The 23,274-nt window shown below is 43.8% G+C and overlaps 1 protein-coding gene across 1 annotated transcript in view; it reads left to right on the top strand.

Moving 5' to 3' along the window:
• LOC109904450 (POU domain, class 2, transcription factor 2) overlaps positions 1-23,274 on the top strand; it is a 49,572-nt gene that overhangs the window by 13,337 nt on the left and 12,961 nt on the right. Inside the window, exons 2-5 of the mRNA XM_031788561.1 lie at positions 18,189-18,254; positions 18,963-18,997; positions 19,736-19,792; positions 22,371-22,484. Coding sequence (XP_031644421.1) covers positions 18,189-18,254; positions 18,963-18,997; positions 19,736-19,792; positions 22,371-22,484 — 272 coding nt within the window. The remainder of the gene's footprint in view (positions 1-18,188; positions 18,255-18,962; positions 18,998-19,735; positions 19,793-22,370; positions 22,485-23,274) is intronic.

Below are 23,274 nucleotides of genomic sequence, written 5' to 3'. Positions count from 1 at the left end.
TGTGTGTGTGTGTGTGTGTGTGTGTGTGTGTGTGTGTGTGTGTGTGTGTGTGTGTGTGTGTGTGTGTGTGTGTGTGTGTGTGTGTGTGTGTGAGAGAGAGAGTTGTTGTGCGTACACTTCTTGAACATCGTAAGAGAGGAATATTTGAGTGAAGGTTGGACGTATGAATTTCTAGGACACTTGGGAGTTGGAGCGAGTGTAATGTCATATAGTATGTATGTGGTGGGACTGCAAGTGTGCATGTGGTGCGCAGCTGTGTGTTCACCACATTGGGAGGACGGTATCCACAGCTAGATAATGTCAATAGCAGAGTAGGGTCCACATACGTCCCTGAGAATGCAGAGTGTACTAAGCCAATAAGTAGACGTCCAATCCACGCAGGTGCAGCATGCATGTTGGTGAATGGGGGGGGGGGGGGCCGTTTGAAGTGGAAATGTGTCTGGTTGGCAGCGGGCCAAGGCATCAGTAAAGCCAACTGAAGTTTGAGAGCCAGTGAGAGCCATTTAAGGTCCATTTCTCTCAGGCCCTACAGCTCTTCCCTGTGACACACTGCCCAATTAGAACCATGGAGGTGTACAGCACGGCCTGTCTTAACACTATACTGCAGGGGATGGCTCTGTGTCTGTGTGTGTGTGTGTGTGTGTGTGTGGGTGTGAATGCAAGTCATGAATTGCGTGGATAGAACTGTCTCGTTATGCAAAATAATATATACGTACTGTGTGTTAATCTGTAGTTTATGGGAACACACAAGCACATCACACACCCCACACACTCATGAGGTTTCTATGTGTCTTTTAATTTCATCCTCGATAACACCCCCCCCCCACCCCCCACCACCACACACACACACACACACACACACACACACTCTTACAACTTGCTCTCAGGCCCGTCTGTTCCCTTAGTGACTGCCAGAGGAGGAGACTTGTGATTTCAGGCATGCATAACTATACACCTGTAGTTACTGCCACTTCATCCCTACCAACCTGTATCCCTCTGCTTCGGTGCTCAGCCTCCTTTCCAGCTTACAGTGGTCCGTCTCATAACCACATAACCCCCGAACATCAACTCAGCACAAAATAATTGTTTTCTGAGTGCTAAATATTTGTAAGTGTAAAGAGGATTCATTTTGGTCACGTTCTCCATTATCAATGTGTTTATTGCTATTTATTTTACTACGATAGTGTTTGTTTTGCACTTCCTTTCCAGGGTCCTCAGTAGGCATTTCACTGCATATTGGTAGGAAGATCATCCCACCTCTTAGCAGACAGGACTCCGTTCATTCCAGCTTCATCTTTACTACGATAACAACGGATACGTTGTCAGAGCATTATGGGTACTGTAGTACATCAGCCTCACCCTGGGCCGTTGCCGTGTTCTTTTTCTCTTACTACCCGAAAAAAAGACCTCAATGTGTTAAGTTCACTGCTTTCTGATTCGCTGTGTTGGGATGGGTCTTGTATATTTACCATCAACAGGGGTGGAGTCGAGGAGTGGAAATAGGACAACATTATCCGTGTTGGATCAGCTTTACAAACTCTGACACTGTTTCCCCCTGTGCCCTCCCCTCTTTTGCTCCCATTTCAACTTGTTCTCCCTCTGCCGACGCAACTGTTGCGCCTCAAACTCTCAACCTTCCCTGTTTCCGACTCCCCTGTCCTGTCTCTCTCTCTCTCTCTCCTCTCTCCCTCCCTCCCCCTCTCTCTCTCTCTCCTCTCTCCCCTCCCCCCTCCCTCCCCCTCTTTCTCCCTCCCCCTCTCCCTCCCTCCCTCCCTCCCCTCTCTCTCTCCTCTCCTCTCCCACCCCCCCCTCTCTCTCCCCTCTCCCTCCCTCCCCCCCCCCTCTCTCCCTCCCTCCCTCCCCCTCGCTCTCCCTCCCTCCCTCCCTCCCTCCCCCCTCTCTCTATTGATCTAGTCATAGTTTTCCGTCTTCACTGTGCTGGCTGGCTGGCTTTAATCAATACAGATAATTGTCTGCTTTCTCCCGATGCCAAACAGTCTGTGTTTTTTCTCAATGAATCCAGGTCTTTCCCCTCCGCACCCCTCCCTCCCCCTCCCTTCGCCTGGGAATCCCTCCATTAATGACAGGAGATAACCTGCTTTCCTTACCGATTTTCTCCCCCCCCGGCTCCCTCGTTCATTGATCGGCGTGAGATATTGCCCCGTGTGCCCCTTCTACGAATGTAAACACAACGAACACGTGGCTTTTGTGAGTACAAACACACACGTGGACACACACACACACCCATGACGCCGCCCCGGCCGTTACTCTGCACGCTTGCCCCCCGGCAAACCTAGAACATGTTAATAGACTACGTGACTGCTTTGGTACGTGTCAATGGACTCTGCCGTGATTCGCATGTGTACTGTTGACTTTTCTTTCATCGGACTTGGCTCGGCATTGTGCCCTTCAATAAACGTTTCCCTGTCAGCTACACACATATTCACTGAACAAGTTGCATTACAATTCAATAATATCTTATATAAGTCCTAAAAAAAAATGATCGAATTGATGTATTCTTTGCTCACATTGACAAAGGCAAGACACGTGCTGTGTTGCAAGTACGACTAAATGCGCATAATACACCGACTAGCGTGGGCCCAATCATGCACTAGAAGGATTACCTAGCTGGCTTTATACAGTAGGGGCAAGGCCACACTGTAATTACATGGTTTCTACACAAAGCGCCTCAAATCATGTCAAAAGAGCTAGACTCCACACTGGGCAGTGATGTGATCCAGCACGCATACGTACAAAACCCTGAAACCAATAGCATGCAACGGGCGTCTGTACAGAATGTGAAAGGCTATGGACATTCCAAACATACATTAGGTATGGCATGCGAGACCAAAATATACAGAGCGAGAGCACATATGAACGCACAGTGGAAAATGTGACAAATCTACGCGCCAACCTATTAGCATATTTGGTTTGAATGGGCCTATAGAAATGTCATATGGAACTACAACTATGCAGCTATATCCACAAATGCATGAATGGAAAAGAACTACCTCAGGGAACATTATAGAGTGGAATCTATTTACGTACTGTAGATATGTCTGTACACGCATTTTTGCAGGTTGTACTTCCTGTACACAATTTCAAATCCAAAGCCTATCCTGTTCTCTCTCCCCCAGCTGTTGTGATCTCTGCTTCTTCTCACTCCGCTCAACAACTTGAGTGAAGAGAAACAGAGAGACCCGATGGAGAACGACTGCGGCCATTTTGTTTCTCTTGTTTTGCCGCCTTGCGATGTGAACGGAACCCTGATCCAATTTATACTGGTCAGTGGTGTGAAATGGCGGTCAGGCGGGGACGCGAAGGACTCTCCAGCCACTCGGGCCTCATTGCAGCGGTGTTTAAATGGTCCTAGATGAACATGACACTGTGCTGGTCCAGCATGCCTAGAGCCGCGGCACATGGGCAGGAGACACACATGAACGCAAGCACAAACACAAACACACACAGATCTTTCAATCCTCTATACTCCTGTATTGTATATGGTCCCTCCCCCCGCTGTTGTTTTATAAAAAGTGCAATCCTCTGTCTTATATATGATGTTGTTTTTTCTTTTTTCCATCAACGTTATCACTGTTATAGTCTCCCCTGCGGTTTCAACTAGTACAAAAGACCAACACACACACACACAATTGCTGCAGCAGTACACAGACTACCGGTATATAAGGAAACCTTTTTTGAGTCGCACAATCGGTAATTGTACGATTGTATGATTGCTCAAATGGGCAGTTGCTTCATTCTTACACAATTATGTTCCACTTTGACAATTTCTCTTCCTGACAAAATGGATTTCCAGGGATGTGAATTGAAGAGATGAAAATACATGCATCGATATGTTTGAAAAACCATGGTAACACTTTTACTTACCTTACCTTAGCCTGCGGGTATAATGTTTATATCTCGTAAGCGTGTTGAAGCCTTTATAGTAATGCTTCAAACATGTCTTTGTCGTTGTTTCAAGCTATAACTAGTAATTGTTTACATCATCTGGGAATTTAGCTAGATTATTCCTACATCCTCTCCTATTGCATGAGTCATTGCAGATATAGGATGTTAATTTGAGACCGTTTGCTACAGCAGAAAAATAATCCTGAAGCAAAAGGAAATGGGAATTATTATGTGGATTATAATTCATGGACATTTTTGTAGGAGTTGATACAGTTTTTGAAACGGAAAATCAAGTGGAAATTACAAACTTCAGAAGCCTTTTTAAACCTCAAATACACGACAAGTTGAGAACATTTCCTGAATTGCAGGAATGTTCTTCTCCACAGAGTGATCCAATTAAGATCCTACATCTGTAACTATATAATCGTGCTTATTAGGTGGCTCTGTAAGAGCCTGAATCGACAGAAATAATTGAATCAATTATATTTGATAATTCAAACAGATTTTTTTGGTTTGTCTGATACATTTGCATTTGACCTCGTAAGTATTAATATGGTCAAAACTTAAGAAGTACACAAGCCTGCTCTCTAAACAATTTGCCAGTCTGAGGATTTGACCAAATGGAACAAAGCAGTGTATTTTCCATAGGATCTGGAATCCGAGCTGACACACACTCACGCACACTCAGACGCATTGTTTTTGTCCTTGGCTAAAAATTGCTGTGCTTGACGACCATACAGCGCCGACATGGCAACACGACATTCACCATCTAAGGGGAGAAGGGCCTTTTTGCGTGTGTCATTTGGTGAGGGAACATAAGTGGTCACGAGACGGTCAGAGGGTCCACTGATGGAGAGAAGGTAAAAATAGAGAGATAAGAGCCATATTTGCCTGGGGGGGGGGGGGCAGCAACTGTCACAGCCACAAATGGAAGTATGGCCCTCAGAAACAGCCATCCCGCCAACCCCCACCCTCACCTTCCACAAAATGGAGTTTGTTAACTGAACGACGAGACGGTGTAGTCTGCGTAACTCGGGCTAGAGTCTGCCTCAGGGAACCGTGGGTCCAAATCCCAGGCCCAAGGGCACACGGCGACATTGCAAGAGGCCCAATCGTCTAATCACACTCCCCAGGGAATTTGTTGGACCGCCGATTGAATCCCCTCTTATCCCCAAATTCAGAATCTGCTCCTCTTATCCCTTGTCCAACCGTGAGTGGTCACGCTTCAAGCTCAGGGATTTCTGCTGAATTTCTCGTCAGGATGCCAGTTGTGTGTTGTGTTGTTGCGACTGGTCGAATCTGTGTATCTGTTTACACAAAAAAAAAAAATATACACAAAATAAAATAAAAAATATGTATTTAGTGTTAGAACTAACTTTTCTATTTTCTATATATTTTTGGTGCTTTTGCTGGGGCTCTTTTTTACTGGCACTTGGTAGACTATCAACAATCTGACTGGAGGGACGGAACAGAGAGAATATGGGAGACCAGTGGGGGGAATATCTGGAGACTTATACTCGTGTTTTCATTCACATTTATATTCTCTGGCGTCTGAGGTTCATGTGTGTGACTCGGGCGTAGTGTTTGGAGTGCGGTTAGGTAAATAAAAAGCTGGGCGCTCTGCCTCTTAACCTCTGAAAGTAGGGAGACGCGAATTTGAATCCCCCAGCGAGCCGAGCCAAAGAGAGAGGAGAGGAGAGGAGAGGAGAGACGGGTGAGGGGAAGAAAGGGGGGGGGGGGTGCAGAGCGGAGGCATCGGCCATTGCGAAAGTGCCTCTGGAGCGTGCGGGTCGGTGCAACCCCTGTGAGGGGCCCCGATCGATACAAACTCAGAGCAATAAAGCTTTCTCCCTGTCATCTCCACAGAATACAAAGCAGAATGGGGAAGGAAGGGAGGGAGGGAGGGAGGGAGGGAGGGAGGGAGGGAGGGAGGGAGGGAGGGAGGGAGGGAGGGAGGGAGGGAGGGAGGGAGGGAGGGAGGGAGGGGTGAGAGGGGTGAAAAGCTGTTCCGCTAGCCAGACCAATTTCCTAACCCCCCATCCCTCCCCTCTCCCCTTTAACCCCAACCACAAACCACCACCTTCTTCTCTCTCTCTCACTCTTTCTTTCAGACCCTTCCATTCCCCTCTGTTTTCTTCCACGGCTCTTCAAGTGCACCTTACATCCCGTATTATATCATTAATGGCGTTGGAATAAATAGACTCAACAATTCATCATTGTTATTTTAAAGAGATTGATTAAGAGGAAGAAGGAGAGGAACGGAGGAAGTGTGGGCCCAAAGGAAAGGTGAAACGCAGAGGGAAAATAGGGACGGAGGGAAGGAGAGAGAGCGAAGAGAGATGAGAGGTTTTAAAGGGAGGTGTATGAAGAAAGAAGAGAGGGGATAGAGTGATGGTCGTAGAGGAAGGGGGAAGGGAGGAAATTGGTATTACACTGATAGAGATGGATGTGCCGATGGATGGAGGGAGGGAGGAGGGCGGAAAGGGGGAATATTTAACAGGACAGGAAGAGAGGAAGGCAGGAGGGATAAAGAGGTCAAATAACCGCTCTCTTTAATTGAGAGCCAATTTAAGTCTAGGCTAATCGATAGACCTGTAAAGCGAGCAATCTCACGCCGACCATAACGCATATACTGTAGAGAACGTTGTTTGGTTAGTGAGGAGGCGCTGTCATGTCGAATGGCTGTCTGTCTGTCCGCGCTTTCATTCACACTTTTCATTCAGATGGATATTCACAGCCGTTTAGCCCGGTTTATGTCCATAGAAATGGAATGTGTTCTATTCATTCTGGCCCTTCTATGTCTAAGTTTATGTTCCGTGTTGTTCAAGTTCACGAGACATTCTTGTACCTAAAGCCTTTAGGCTTTCATTTTGGCCATATCCAGATCTCTTTTTCTCCCTCCCTCGCTGTCTCTGGACTGTATGTCCGTCGGTCTGTCTGTCTTGTCGTTTTATTCTCTTGAGTCCTATCTGTTCCCTCTCTATTCGGAAGAGGCACTGTGTCTTTGTTACTCTCATTGTCACTCCCTCTTCCTTTTGTCATTCCACCTTTTATTGGAAAAGGCCAATGCACTACTTCCACTACTGTCCTTTCCATCTCTTCCTCTCCTCCATTTTCCATAGACCCCTCCATCCTTATGAATTTGTCCCTTTATCCCTTCATCCCAAGTCCCCTGCTCTCTCTCTCTCTTTCTCTTTATTTGTCTCTCTCTCTCTCTCTCTTTCTCTAATACTCTGGTCATCCCTCTTTCCATTCTGTCCCCGCCACTGCCCCAACACCAGCCTTCCTTCCTCGCTCTATCTTCCATTCTGTCCCCGCCACTGCCCCAACACCAGCCTTCCTTCCTCGCTCTATCTTCCATTCTGTCCCCGCCACTGCCCCAACACCAGCCTTCCTTCCTCGCTCTATCTTCCATTCTGTCCCCGCCACTGCCCCAACACCAGCCTTCCTTCCTCGCTCTATCTTCCTCTATCTTTTTTCTGCGTCCAGTCATCCACCCCAACGGAGGAAGGGATAAAGAGAGGAAAGTAACACGCAGTGGCTATTTCCCCCATCTCCTCTCCCTCCATTTCTTTGTTTATCTGCATCCCTCCATCTCCCTCCCTGGGGAGATCAGTAATAACAGTGGAGACGGAGTGAGGGAGGGAGCTGCGATTATTGTCTTGTCGGGAGTCAGAGGGATCGATCGGCCCAGACATATGTGGTGCGAGAAAGAGGTACTGTATCGGATATAATAAACACTCCGGAGAAGCATTCGCACACACACACACTCGTATACGCACACACACACAAACACACACACTTAGACACACATACAAACGTACATCTGCACAAATAATTGCCTATCTGCACACACTCAATCTTGAGGGCCACTGAAAGACTCTGAAAGACATTCAACTTTGCTGTCAGAGGCAAACAAAAGAAGGGTGCAGTTATTTAACTGTAGATAAAACTGTATTGGTCCTTAAGGACGTGTTCAATGCCATTCAAGTATGTGACGACACCTTACAAAGGTCTCAGAAAGTCTAAACAACATTTATGCCTTTCAGCACTATGTTTTCTTCCTATTCAAGCCTTTCAATGAGTTGGGCTATAGGGTGGAAAAACATACTTATACTTAATGATTAACACACACACACGCGCGCGCGCACGCATACACAGTGATCTTTCACTGCTGTTGCCTGGCAACGGGCCCATGTGTCCTATTGGACCGCGGCTGCTGACCAGTGATGTCATGACCGCCGCTGCTGACCAGTGATGTCATGACCGCTGCTGCTGACCAAAGATGCTGCACCCTCTAGTTATGTGTGCCAGGGATGAATAGGAGATATGGAAAGAGGTATGGGGATCGAGAGATAATAAAAGAGAGAACGTAGCAGAGGAGAGCAGTGATAGGTGCAGATTGAGAGGGGAGAAAGTGAAACATGAGCAGCTGTCCATGTTGCTTTACAATCCAAGCTGATTGGATTAACTTTATCAAGTCTGCAACAAAGTGGCCTTAATGCAGCATCAATCTTTGTCCAGTAGTATATCCTCAGAAATTCGTATATTTTTTTCCAGAGATTCATCTATTTACAGAAATTCGTCATTTGTACAGAAATGAATATAAAACATCCGCAATTGCCTACAGCTGAAGATGTGAAAAGCAGTAGTAGAAATTGTTGAATGTGTGCGTGTGTGGTCATCAACCACCAACAACACCTCTTCACAAACCTGACCACTTACGGTCAACTCCCCCCTGTATGTCTGTGTGGTTGACCGTATGTCTTGAGAAGAGACTACGGTCTCATTTCAAACCTTTAGCGCCCCACTGCAAAACCAGCCATTGTTCCATTCCATTGTCTGTAAACCAGGTCAACATATAACCAGGTAGTGGTCCAGCTCCTTGAGGGACTTTGAAAAGAAAAACATGTACCGAGTTGCATTGGCCATGTGTGTGTCAGTGTGAGGCAGCTTGGCAGTACAGCAGTAGCGGTATAGGTTCTTGTCAGTGGATAATGCAACGGTCACGTCTTTTTCTCCATCTCCTCATTGGGCCTGCTCAGATGCAACTCAGTAAGCCTCTACACTGATTTACCGATCTCTCTGACTGTTGAAATTCTTAGAACACACACAGGTCCTATAGTTTTCTATACGTCCCCAGGACAGTGATAGTGCTTACATGGGGAATAGCAGTTAGCAGTAACATTTGGTCCTGTGGGGGAAGGGCACAAGTGAGCGTGGTCTCTAGAGCCCCATAGACCACAGGGCCCCCCAGAGGGTCCACCAGATGAGTCCTGTGTGTGTGTGTGTGTGTGTGTGTGTGCGTGCGCGAGTGTGTGCGAGAGAGAGAGAGAGAGAGAGAGAGAGAGAGAGAGAGAGAGAGGTGGGGGATTGGGGCCAGGGCCGAGCGAGGCAGGAGGCGCGGGTGGTATAGGGTGTTTGCTGTTGGTCGGGGCCATGTGGCTGACCTCTTGACATCCACACGCCTGCCTGGCTCCTCCTCTCCCCAAAAAGTCCCCCCTGAACCCCCTCACACTGACCCCCTCCACCCCCACAAACACAGCCCACGCGCCGTCTGTCCCCTGACAGGCGTGAGCGAGATGGAGCAAGACCCCCTACAGCCACCCTCCCTCCTATCCCCTCCCCCTCTCCTCCTAATTCCCTGACAGTGACCCTGAGCATCCCTCTCCTCCCCTGCCTCGTCCCCTGTCAGAGCCCCGCACTGCCCAAAGACAGATACATCATCTGCCGAGAGGCCCCCCACTCCCATTAGCACTGATAGACTGGGGACCCTCACAGCCTGCTGGCCGAGGTATATAGAGATGGGCTGGGGGGGGGGGGGGGGGACTAGGACCCCTGGCAAGAGGAGTGATGATGGGGTATGACTGTTAAAAACACTGTTTACGTGGACTCTTTTCATGTATTATGTGGATGAGGTGTGAATGGTGAGTGTGCATGAAAGCAGTTTTATATCTGTCATCTTCCAGTATTTCTATCTCCTCTTTTTATATAAATCTTGTGGAGATGCAATGAACTTGAACCATATGCTTGGCATCATAGATTTTGAACAGTGAGCAGTGTTTTGCTGTGTTTGAGAGTTTCAGAGTTACAGACTGTCCGGGCTCTTACCATGCTAGAAGCAGGCAATATTGAGTATATGTAATACAACTTAATCTAAGGTAGTTGAAAGGTGAGAGCTTATGTGCTGCTGTTATGAGAAAATATAGTGTGATGATGATGAGTGAAGCACCACAGCAGGCCTACAGCAGTCACTCAGCCCCTCCTCAGAATCAGCAGGTTAGTGCTGCCACCATGTGGCGGTCTTTAGCTACTGCAATTTCCTCAAGCCCTGTTAATCTTATCCAACAGATTCTCAAACGAAACTGAATTTCTGGTCCAAATTTCAAACACACACACATATCTGCCTACATAGGCGACTGTGAGAGTAAGAAATTGGAAAATTAGAGAGAAAGAGCGCATGGTGAGTGAAGGCGGGCGGCAGGCTATTTCTCATTGTATGACTAGTAGTTTCCAGCAGCCACCCAAGCACTTTCCAACTGCGACACTTTCCTTTTCCTCTTTCGGCTTGCTGTTTTCTCTTCTTCTGCCCAGCCTCTCAATTTCTTTCTCCCACTCTGTACGTTCTGAAACCACCTCTCCCTTCGTCCTCCTTCTGAGACCTTGAACTTGATACTGGCCCTAATACAGTTTGTGGTACATTTTCACAACTCTAAGCACAAAAATATACACAGATCATCAAAATGGCTCATGTTTCAAAACTAAGCAGTTTCAATTGACTGAGTACAACAAACTAATTCACAAAGGCAATTGTTCACTGCACCAAATCACTCTTTTAATTTGTATACGTATTTAATCAACAGTGCCTTCATAAAGTATTCAGACCTGTTGACGTTTTCTACATTTTCTTACATTACAGCCTTATTCTAAAATGGATTCAATTGTTTTCCCTATCATCAATCTACACACAATACCCCATAATGACAAAGCAAAAACAGGTTTTAAGATTTTTTGCAAATGTATTAAAAATAAACATAGACTTGCCTAGTTAAATAAAGGTAAAAAAAAAATGAAAATGATAAAACAACTGAAATATCACATTTACATAAGTATTCAGACCCTTTACTTTGTTGAAGCACCTTTGGCAGCGATTACAGCCTTGAGTCTTCTTGGATATGACGTACAAGCTTGGCACACCTGTATTTGGGGGGTTTCTCCCATTCTTCACTGCAGATCCTCTCAAGCTCTGTCGGGTTGGATGGAGAGCGTCGCTATTTTCAGGTCTCTCAAGAGATCTTCGAACAGGTTCAAGTCCGGGCTCTGGCTGGGTCACTCAAGGACATTCAGAGACTTGTCCCGAAGTCACTCCTGCATTGTCTTGGCTGTGTGCTTAGGGTCGTTGTCCTGTTGGAAGGTGAACCTTCGTCCCCAGTCTGAGGTCCTGAGCGCTCTGGAGCAGGTTTTCATCAAGGATCTCTCTGTACTTTGCTCCGTTCATCTTTCCCTCGATCCTGACTAGTCTCCCAGTCCCTTCTGTTAAAAAACACCCCCACAGCATGATGCTGCCCCCACCATGCTTCATCATAGGGATGGTGCGAGGTTTCCTACAGACGTGATGCTTGGCATTCAGGCCAAAGAGTTCAATCTTGGTTTCATCAGACCAGAGAATTTTGTTTCTCATAGTCTGAGAGTCCTTTAGGTGCCTTTTGGCAAACTCCACGCGGGCTGTGATGTGCCTTTTACTGAGGAGTGTCTTCCCTCTGGCCACTCTACCATAAAGGCCTGATTGGTGGAGTGCTGCACCATTTAAGAATGATGGAGGCCACTGTGTTCTTGGGGACCTTCAATGCTGCAGATTTTTTTTGCATCCTTCACCAAATCTGTCCCAGCTAGTAATGAGAATTTGGCGGAACAAGGGAGCGGAACTGATTGAATCGTCTACTGGAATTCAGCCGACTTTGCCAGCATCTTACCAGAATCCCCCAGAAGCGGCCCGATGCAAATTTAAATAAATGTATACAAAATTACCCGATTTAGTAATTTTAAATATTACTATTGTACATTTTATACATACAAATTATACACATTCACAAAAAACATTTTGTGTTGTAGGAAACACCATACACCTGGTGACCATGTCAGTGTGCATGCGCCTGGCCCGCCACAGGAGTCGCTACGGCGCGATGGGACAAGTACATCCCGTCCGGCCAAACCCTCCCCTAATTCGGACGACGCTGGGCCAATTGTCCGTCGCCTCATGGGTCTCCCAGTCCCGGCCGGCACGTGTCTCGAACCAGCATCTGTAGCAACGCAGTTTGCACTGCGATGCAATATCTGCGCCACTCGGGAGGCTCCATCCACAAAGTTTTTAATGCTTATCAATTGCCTTGCACAAGGTAACAAAATACTACAATACTACACAGGACTCTTAAAGAATTTCATTTAAATGTCAATTGCACTTTTTTTTATCACAGAAACAATGAGAAAATCTGGAGATTTAAAAAAATGAAATGTTAATTATATAAAGCAGCCCGTGAAATCATCTGGCAGAGAGTAGCCCCAATCGGCCGAGCCCCAAGTAATACATTTGGGACAGATAACTCACACCGGAATCGGCCTGAGCCCCAAGTAATACATTTGGGCCAGATAACTCACACCGGAATCGGCCCGAACTCAATCCCCGCATCCTAGCCATAAGTAACACTGCCGAAGGCAGCCCAGACTCGGGCCACATGATGTCGGCCGAGTCTGACTCTCAGCCGAGTGCCCCGACTCTCAGCCGGAATCGGTCCTGATCCACTGTGCTTGCTGGGGTGCCTGTTTTTGCTTTGTCATCATGGGGTATTGTGTGTAGAGTGATGACGCAAAAAAATATTGAATCCATTTTAGAATAAGGCTGTAATGTAACAAAATGTGGAAAAAGGGAAGGGGTCTGAATACTTTCCGAATGCTCTGTAAGTAACCTCATACGGAAAAAGATTGCAGTCAGAGTTCAGTATAACTGCAGTACACTATAGTCTAACTGTAGTTAGAATACAGTATAACTGCAGTACACTATAGTCTAACTGTAGTTAGAATACAGTATAACTGCAGTAGGCTGCAAATACTGTGTCCAAAATAACACACTTCTTCCCTGCAGTAATATTGCAGTATAAATGCAGTTAAAGTGCAGTTATTCTGTACACTGCAGTTATTCTGCAATCACTGCGTCGGAAAATACCACAGTCGATACCACAGTTACAGTTTCAAAATGGCAATCTTTTTTTGTGGCGCCTGCTTTAAATTTGTTATAGGATCTTCTTGACATTTCTTTACTATGGAATGAACTATCCCTTAATCAAACTGCTCGAAACTGCTGAACACAAAGGATCTAGTGCCTCGTTAACGTGTGTAGTTTGATAGCTGCTGAACACTGTATCAATTTGACATCAATTTATGTTGGAATGTACAACCAAATCATGTATGGATGTGGCAGTAAATACGACATCCTCATTCTCCGTCAGCCAGTGTGCTTCAATAGTACAAGGTGGAAAGAGTCACTCTCTATGATGCTACAATTTGGAATTATAGTGTAGTGTAAAATGCACTGCAGAAATACCTGGTTCGTATATAACAATATTTTCATTACCTGAATTTCATTGATATATTGTAAGCTGATGAATTTCAAGCAGAGAGACAGGCGATACTGTATCAGAAAATCAGGTAGAAAAGCTGATCTTGTAAAATGTTGCACGGGGCAGAAATGGCATACAACAACGTGATACATTGTTACAGTAGCTTTTACAATACCCCTATTTCTGATTATTTGCCCTACGTATGTACCGTATAAGGGTAATGAAACTGCTAGACTGACAGATTTCTCAACATGCTTACAACCTGCCCTTGGATAGAAATTATTTAAAAAATGTCAAGTTATAGTCAAGAACTGGATGGAAAATTATATTTACCATCTACTACTCTTTCTATTGCAATTCAAAAAGAACAATTTTGAAATGTGTATCTTGTGTTTTTTGCTATTGGATTAAATGGTCAATTCAAAAGGCACTCGCACATCTGAGCTATCTTTGTTGCAGGTGCATGGTAACAGTTGAATAAGATGAGAAAGAAGAAGGAACCCCTACACTGCTCTTGATAGTATCACTGCTCTTTAATAAGCTTTTACGTATCGGCCTCAAAGACTTTCTCAGAGCTTAATAAAGAGCAGTGAAACTAGCAAGAACAGTGTGCAGGTTTCTTCTCATTTAAATGGTATTAAAATGACTAAATGATGAGCCTGTGTGCTCATGCTATTTCACAGAAAACTGATTTTGCATGAATGACTCACGGGTGAAAGATGTGTGAAACCCTCCATGAATGACTCAAGGGTGAAAGATGTGTGAAACCCTCCATGAATGGATCAAGGGTGAAAGATGTGTGAAACCCTCCATGAATGACTCAAGGGTGAAAGATGTGTGAAACCCTCCATGAATAACTCAAGGGTGAAAGATGTGTGAAACTCTCCATGAATGACTCACGGGTGAAAGATGTGTGAAACCCTCCATGAATGACTCAAGGGTGAAAGATGTGCGAAACCCTCCATGAATGGCTCAAGGGTGAAAGATGTGTGAAACCCTCCATGAATGACTCAAGGGTGAAAGATGTGTGAAACCCTCCATGAATGACTCAAGGGTGAAAGATGTGTGAAACCCTCCATGAATGCACAATCAAAGGTTCTGGACATAAGATAGGAGGCATTACAAGTTCTATCAGTTTAGAGTTTTGTCATTAGAGTTCTGGCAATATACCACTTACATCCGAACAATGTGCCCTCCTCCTCCCTGTCCGCTCCCCCCTCAAAACTCAACCTGCATTGTCATATTTCTTCCAATATCCCCCTCTCTTTCTAGTGTTCTTTCCTTCGCTCATGCACTACCTATGTTAAAGGATGTGGGGGGAGGAGGAAGGAGGTGTAAGAGGGGGAGGGTGAAAGGGTGGAGGCAGTCCTAGTGGGAGGAGGGAGGATTAAGAGTGCGGTGATAAGGTACTGCTCATCATCACCATCTTTTTAAACTCACATATTAGCATGTAGACTAGAGCTCAAACCTGACCCCCCAAGAGACCTAATATTCACATGTAGAATTGATTTGTTTTCCCATTTGAATATTCAAGCTCAGCTATAGCTATATTCATATCCATAGATTTAAATGCTCAATTTGCATGATTTGTGTGAGCTACATCTTAGGCCTCGCGTGAATGTGGAAAAAAGACCCCAAAAAGCAGGGAGGTCAGCACAAGCAGGGAGGTCAGCACAAGCAGGGAGGTCAGCACAAGCAGGGAATCAGCACAAGCAGGGAGGTCAGCACAAGCAGGGAGGTCAGCACAAGCAGGGAGGTCAGCACAAGCAGGGAGGTCAGCACAAGCAGGGAGGTCAGCACAAGCAGGGAGGTCAGCACAAGCAGGGAGGTCAGCACAAGCAGGGAGGTCAGCACAAGCAGGGAGGTCAGCACAAGCAGGGAGGTCAGCACAAGTAGGGAGGTCAGCACAAGCAGGGAGGTCAGCACAAGCAGGGAGGTCAGCACAAGCAGGGAGGTCAGCACAGAAGAATCCTTTTTGTGCTGTAAGATGGTGGCTATGGTGAACAATAATGTCTGACTCCCAGGTAAGTACTACGCTCTTCATCTTGTACCAATTACTGGTTAATGGTCTCTCCTGGGGTGGAGGCTTTGGGAGTTAATTAGCGTTGCCGTCAGTAACAAGCACAGCTAATTAGTGAACATCAAAACGAGCTCTGCCGTTCATAGTTGCAGTGAAATGTCAGTTTGTCTCTCTTGAGGAAGACCAAAGTGTGTGTGTGTGTGTGTGTGTGTGTGTGTGTGTGTGTGTGTGTGTGTGTGTGTGTGTGTGTGTGTGTGTGTGTGTGTGTGTGTGTGTGTGTATGTGTGTGTGTATATATATATATACGCACGTAAAGCATAGACTCATGTATGTACAGGCTACCAGGGTAACATTTCACAGCTACTTCTAGATGTGTATAACCATTGTTAGGCGTTGTGTATTTGGCAGTGTGTATTAGCATGTCTTTGTGATATTCTGTAATACCCCCTCTCTTTCTGGGGATTGAGGCAATACAATATGAAGACAAGTGATGGAAAGTCAAGTATGTCAAGTAGTAGGATATGCCATAACACTGAATCACAGCAGGTCAGAGGCAGGGCTTGACATTATGGTAAAAGCACAAATCAGGACTATGCTTTGGTCACATTCTCAAAAAAAGTAAATGAGCTATTAACAGGCAGCCATATACAGTAGTATGCCTATTGCATGCCTTTCACCTACAGATAGGGGAGGAATCAGAAAGTAGGCCTACTGATTTTTATTTATTTTAGGTTGTTATCAGTCAAATAAACATTTCAGAGTAGGCTCAATTTGCCCAACTGCCATAAATTGTTTCCACTTAAACATGGGGAGGAATCAGCGAGATCGATTTCAGGCTAGGCTACTGGAATTCTTTTGCAGTTTGATTGTGTTTTCTCAGAGCAGCACGCTCAACTTTTGCTTCGTATAATTATAAGTCTATTATAATTGTAATTAGAGCCATTGGAATTGTAACAAGGCTAAACCTGTGACTCACCATGGTGTTAGTGTTGAGAGTGGAAGAATGTTGACATCCAGAAAAAACTCCTAGAAGTGGTAGGCCTACAGAGAATGAACGGGTGGGTGGATGATACTCAAAGTTTCGCTTATATGCATAGAGGCTTATTACTGTAGACAATCTATTTGACCTCCTATTTAAGTAGGCTTTTTTTGGGGTCCCGAAAATGTAATGAAACAGTGCGTTCACTTTAGCCTTGTGAAAACAATTTAGGCTCCTTGTTTGGCCCAATAAATGGCAAGAAATTAATCAACGGGCTTGAGGATATCTGCAGGTATGCAAAATGAGTCGCGCAAATATACAACAATGACTTGATGTTAGGAAGGACATTACCATACAAGAGCTTCCGATAAATACTTGTATTTTCTCATGAATTGTCGATAACCCAGGTAACTCTTCAATTGTATCATTGTTGTTCAAGTTTTTATGCTTTCGTAACAGCTAGGTTAAACGTTTGTCTACTCAAATGTAGATATTTAGATTAGAGGTAAAAAACATCGAATGGAAAATCTCAGAGTTGGTTTCCATGACACTAACTAGGTTCATTTCAGGTTCATAAGGTCTAAAATTAATGATTATTTGAAACATAATTGCTGCAGCTGTTATAACATAGGTAGGCCTATTCTGCAATTAAAACAAGTGTAGATAGACTATTACTACATCTTAGAAGACATGCATGCAAAAAGCATAGCCTATTAGCTTGTTAAATGGCATGCGTTCCATCATACATAATTATTCAAATATTCCTGAACAAGTGTTGTGTCATTCATTGTAGGTCAAACGAAACCTTTGTTTTTTCATCTATTCAAGACAAATTTTGAAGTATAGTTTTGATTAAAACAAAATTAAAATGTATTTAAAGGTGTTAAGGCTAATTTTGGAGCATTCTCCATTTCTGTTAAAAGCGTGTATGTATGTTCTACAAAAAAATCACTTGTTGTAATCATTTGCCTAGACATACAATTAAATGATCGAGGTTTTTGACAGACATTCCCACATATGTAGACCTATTCTAAAGTAAATGAGTTCAAGTTTTCCTATCTCCAATTATGTGAAACAAGTATTATTATCATTTGTATTGTGCATTTATTATGTGTAATATATTTGGAAATCTGGAACACCACTTTCACATTTATGTTTGACATGAAATCGTTTATTTTGTCCGATTCTGTAAAAACATATGACTGTTATTCATGCTGCAATTTACCTTCCAGAAAATCACATTCCGTTACCAACGCTGATTTTTTATTACAAACAGATTAGTTGGATTTATGGTGGGGAGATTTGAATAGACTTGTCTGTGCCACCTAGCCTCGTGCCAGGTCTCCTAACCATTTCATTTGTGTTCATTAATCCAGTCGGATGGAAATGTTGTTTTTGGCCTCTCTCTCTCTCTCTCGTCTTGGGTGCATAGCATGCGTTACTGCGTAAGACTGAACATGGCCCTGTGACACTCTTGACTCGGGAAGCCACTGTGTGAGCCAAGGAGAAGAGGAGATGGATGGAGGGAGGGAGGGAAGGGGGAAAAAAGGACGAGGGAGATTTTCTTCCAGTGACTCTCTCATCTTCATCCCTCCATATACGCTGGGCTGGGGATGTTCGTCTGTTGGAAACATGTTATATTTGACCTGCCTCCCTCTCTCCCCTGCAGATATCAGGATGTCAAAACCAGCAGAGGATGAGAAGCCTGGGACAGACTTTCCAGGGGAGAGCACAGGTAACCATTTTGAGACTGCATTATGTGTTGCTTTGATATTATTTATCATCATTTTATATGAATGTTTGAATCGAAGTATGTTGTTTGTACCTACATATGTCTCTGTTCTCGTATTGATTGGTAAGAGTGGGCTAATCTGATGAATTGTTTTTGGATGTGTTTATATTTAAGTCATTTAGAGGATGCTCTTATCCAGAGCGACTTAGAGCAGCAATACAGGTTAAGTGCCTTGCTCAATGGCACATCAACAGATTTTTCACCTAGTCAGCTTTGGGATTCGAACTAGCAACCTTTTGGTTACTGGCCTAATGCTCTTAACCGCTATAGGGTACCTGCCGCCCTATGACAGAAAACACCCACAATAACAGACCGCAAATCTTCTACTTTGATCACGTTTCTCACATTTTCCGAACAGAAAATGAGAATGTTTTAGTCAGCCTGTTTGTATGACTTATGCACATGACACTATAGCTCCATATAGGTCACTGCTCAGAGTCATATCGTGGCACACCTATGTTTCTAAGTAGATTTAGCTGACAGCTAGGATGCGGAATGCTAGTAATTGACATTTGAAGTAACCTATTTCAAACTACAGCCTGAGGCATTTGCAGTAGATCATTGCGGGGTTATTAGAATTCAATCTTGCACTTTTCATTTTCTCTTCTCTCTCTTTTCTCACCCCATGTCTTTCTCTTTTTATCTCACCAGACTCAGAGAGGAACAGTCCCGATGCAAATGATCAGGTTTGTCATCTCAATTTAATTTCATTGAACGTAAAATGATGTTTGTTGTTGTTTATTTACTGTGATTTGTTTTTGATGTATTCTTGTTGTTTGCTCTAAGGTTGTAATATGATTATTTGAATAAGTGTATTTGATTTATTTTACTAGGCAAGTCAGTTAAGAACTAATTCTTATTTTCAATGACAGCCTATGAACAATGGGTTAACTGCCTGTTCAGGGGCAGAACGACAGCTCAGGGGTTTGAACTTGCAACCTTCCGGTTACTAGTCCAACGCTCTAACCACTAGGCTACCCTGCCGCCCCGGTAGAACCTAAAAGACCCGAAGGTCAGAGTTCGGGCAACCGGTCATCGAAAGGGCAATATTAAACCTGTGACATGTAGGCCTATTACATGCAAAAAAAACTTCTGTAGTCTACAGAGAAACATAAATGCTGGTTAGATTTGCTAAAAACATATCTGATATTTACAGTATCTGACAAAATGTTTTTCTGTTACTGATATTTCAGTGTTCAGGACCACCTCAATTCCCCAAGGTGTCCTATCTCTAAGGTCCTAGAATGGTACTTTTTTTTTGGATAGGTTTGAAAAATGAAAATGATTAGGAGACACGTGGATTAAACTGATGAGTTCTATCAACCTGGAATGGCAACTGTGCTAATGGCTTTGCACATGAGTAGATTTAAAGGTCTGTGTCCGTTGTCTGTTTAAAGAGTTAGTTGCCGTTCGTCTCCTCGCAGGTTCAGCCAATGAAAACGAGTCCCTTCAGTCTTTCTCCTTCCTTGAGCAACACCAAGGTGAGTGAATTAGTGCACTCACATGAGAGAGAGAGAGAGAGAGAGAGAGAGAGAGAGAGAGAGAGAGAGTGTGTGCTTGTGTGTGTGAGTGGCTTATCTATTTAGACCCCACAGACATACCTTCAGGTGCTGCATAGACGTTGGCCAATATGCAAATGAGGATGTTTGGGCCATTACGACTGCTGACACGCCCATCAACTCCTGAGAACTAGAGCGTAAGAACGAGCACAATTCACTTTATAAAGACATGCTGCAGAAGGGAGACGATAGACATGAATATCGAGATGGAGGAAAAAGAGAGTTATGGGCAGATGGATGGATAGGAACTTCCTCAGGTCAGGAATCATCAGGCAACTTGGAATATTTTAAAATGATTTTTACACAACAGAGATCAACATGTCATGCATGGTAATATATTTCTTACTATATGTTGTGGGACCCCATTAGGGCCTAAAATGGAGATCCAATTCATATATCTAGGGTTTAGACTCGTTTACTGACAAGAGCAGGAGACTTGAAAAAAAATCGGTTGACTAATTTGATTTATTGCAGGTTACATTTTTTACTTTAACTTCTTTATTCAAGAGTACTCTTGATGTAGTTGTATAGTATTGCGTGACTGGTGATACAGTATGCATAGAAAATCAGTCATGTACAGTTGAAGTTGGAAGTTTACATACACCTCAGCCAAATAAAAAACATTTAAACTCAGTTTTTCACAATTCCTGACATTTAATCCTAGTAAAAATTCCCTGTCTTAGGTCAGTTAGGATCACCACTTTATTTTAAGAATGTGAAATGTCAGAATAATAGAATAATAGAGAATGATTTATTTCAGCTTTTATTTATTTTGTCACATTCCCAGTGGGTCAGAAGTTTACATACACTCAATTAGTATTTGGTAGAATTGCCTTTAAATTGTTTAACTTGGGTCAAACGTTTCGGGTAGCCTTCCACAAGCTTCCGACAATAAGATTCCCCATAACAGAGCTGGTGAGTCAGGTTTGTAGGCCTCCTTGCTCGCAAACACTTTTTCAGTTCTGCCCACATATTTTCTATAGGATTGAGGTCAGGGCTTTGTGATGGCCACTCCAATACCTTGACTTTGTTGTCCTTAGGCCATTGTGCCACAACTTTGGAAGTATGCTTGGGGTCATCGTCCATTTGGAAGACCCATTTGCGACCAAGCTTTAACTTGAGATGTTGCTTCAATATATCCACATCATTTTCCCGCCTCATGATACCCTCTATTTTGTGAAGTGCACCAGTCCCTCCTGCAGCAAAGCACCCCCACATCATGATGCTGCCACCCCCGGGATTCACGTCTGGGATGGTGTTCTTCGGCTTGCAAGCCGCCCCCTTTTTCCTCCAAACATAACGATGGTCATTATGGCCAAACAGTTCTATTTTTGTTTCATCAGACCAGAGAACATTTCTCCAAAAAGTATGATCTTTGTCCCATGTGCAGTTCCAAACCGTAGTCTGGCTTTTTTTATGGCGGTTTTGGAGCAGTGGCTTCTTCCTTGCTGAGCGGCCTTTCAGGTTATGGCGATTTAGGACTCGTTTTACTGTTCATATAGATACTTTTGTACCTGTTTCCTCCAGCATCTTCATAAGGTCCTTTGCTGTTGTTCTGGGATTGATTTGCACTTTTCGCACCAAAGCACGTTCATCTCTGGGAGACAGAATGCGTCTCCTTCCTGAGTGGTATGACGGCTGCGTGGTCCCATGGTGTTTATACTTGCGTACTATTGTTTGTACAGATGAACATGGTACCTTCAGGCGTTTGGAAATTGCTCCCAAGGATGAACCAGACATGTGTAGGTCTACAATTTTTTTCTGAGGACTTGGCTGATTTCTTTTGATTTTCCCATGATGTCAAGCAAAGAGGCACTGAGTTTGAAGGTAGGCCTGGAAATACATCCACAGGTACACCTCCAATTGACTCAAATGATCAGAAGCTTCTAAAGCCATGACATAATTTTCTGGAATTTTCCGAGCTGTTTAAAGGCACAGTCAACTTAGTGTACTGTATGTAAACTTCTGAACAACTCGAATTGTGATACAGTGAATTATAGGAAAATAATCTGTCTGTAAACAATTGTTGGAAAAATTATTTGTGTCATGCACAAAGTAGATGCCTAACCGATTGCCAAAACTATAGTTTTGTCTTGTTAACAAGAAATTTTTGACTCCAACCTAAGTGTATGTAAACTTCCGACTTCAACTATATGTAATTCAGTAAACAATTGTGGAAGTTGCTAATTGTCTTTGTCAAAATTTTTCTTGAATGTTGGTTGTATGGTTCATACAGTATATAGATGATCCTCTGATATTAATCCATGTTTTATCTCATGAAACCACCCAAATCCTTAGTTTTAGGCAAAAAAATATAATTTTGCTCTAATCAGGTCATTTGCACCATATTTCTGTCCATTTAAGGGACCCATTTTGGCAACTAGACTGAGGCCTGTGTACCAGATGCCAAAAAAACATATATCTTCACAATTATTATTTTTGCATGTTTAGAGTTAGAGTTTTCACCCTATTCAATGTTTTGATATAATTCCCCCTGCAGAGTAAAAGTGAGGCTGGCCCTGAGATGACCTCCACCCATGTGCCGCCTCCCTCCCAGCAGCAGACACCTCACCCTCACACACAACTCATGTTGGCAGGGAGTCAGCTGGCAGGGGTAAGCACTGGCACAGACACACTACCTGAATGTACACACTTAGAATTTTTTTTCCAAAAGGGATTTTCGGCTATCCCCATAGGAGAAGCCTTTTTGTTTCCAGGCAGAATACTTTTGGGTTCCATGTAGAACCCATAGTAGAAAGTAGAGGTTGACCGATTTAGATTTTTCAACGCCGATACCGATACCGATTATTGGAGGACCAAAAAAAGCCGATACCGATTTTTGCAGGACCAAAAAAAAGTCGATACCGATTTTTGGAGGACCCCCAAAAAAAGCCGGTACCAATTAGTCGGACAATTTTTTCATTTTATTTGTAATAGTGACAATTACAACAATACTGAATGAACACTTATTTTAACTTAATATAATACATCGCTAAAATCAATTTAGCCTCATATAAATAATGAAACATGTTCAATTTGGTTTAAATAATGTAAAAACAAAGTGTTGGAGAAGAAAGTAAAAGTGCAATATGTGCCATGTAAGAAAGCTAACGTTTAAGTTCCTTGCTCAGAACATGAGAACATATGAAAGCAGGTGGTTTCTTTTAACATGAGTCTTCAATATTCCCAGGTAAGAAGTTTTAGATTGTAGTTATTATAGGAATTATAGGACTATTTCTCTCTATACGATTTGTATTTCATATACCTTTGACTATTGGATGTCATTATAGGCACTTTAGTATTGCCAGTGTAACAGTATAGCTCCCGTACCTCTCCTTGCTCCTACCTGGACTCGAACCAGGAACACATCGACAACAGTCACCCTCGAAGCAGCGTTACCCATC

Source organism: Oncorhynchus kisutch, linkage group LG14, assembly GCF_002021735.2.
Source record: "Oncorhynchus kisutch isolate 150728-3 linkage group LG14, Okis_V2, whole genome shotgun sequence".
Lineage (NCBI taxonomy): Eukaryota > Metazoa > Chordata > Actinopteri > Salmoniformes > Salmonidae > Oncorhynchus > Oncorhynchus kisutch.
This window is presented reverse-complemented; position numbering and strand designations above follow the sequence as displayed.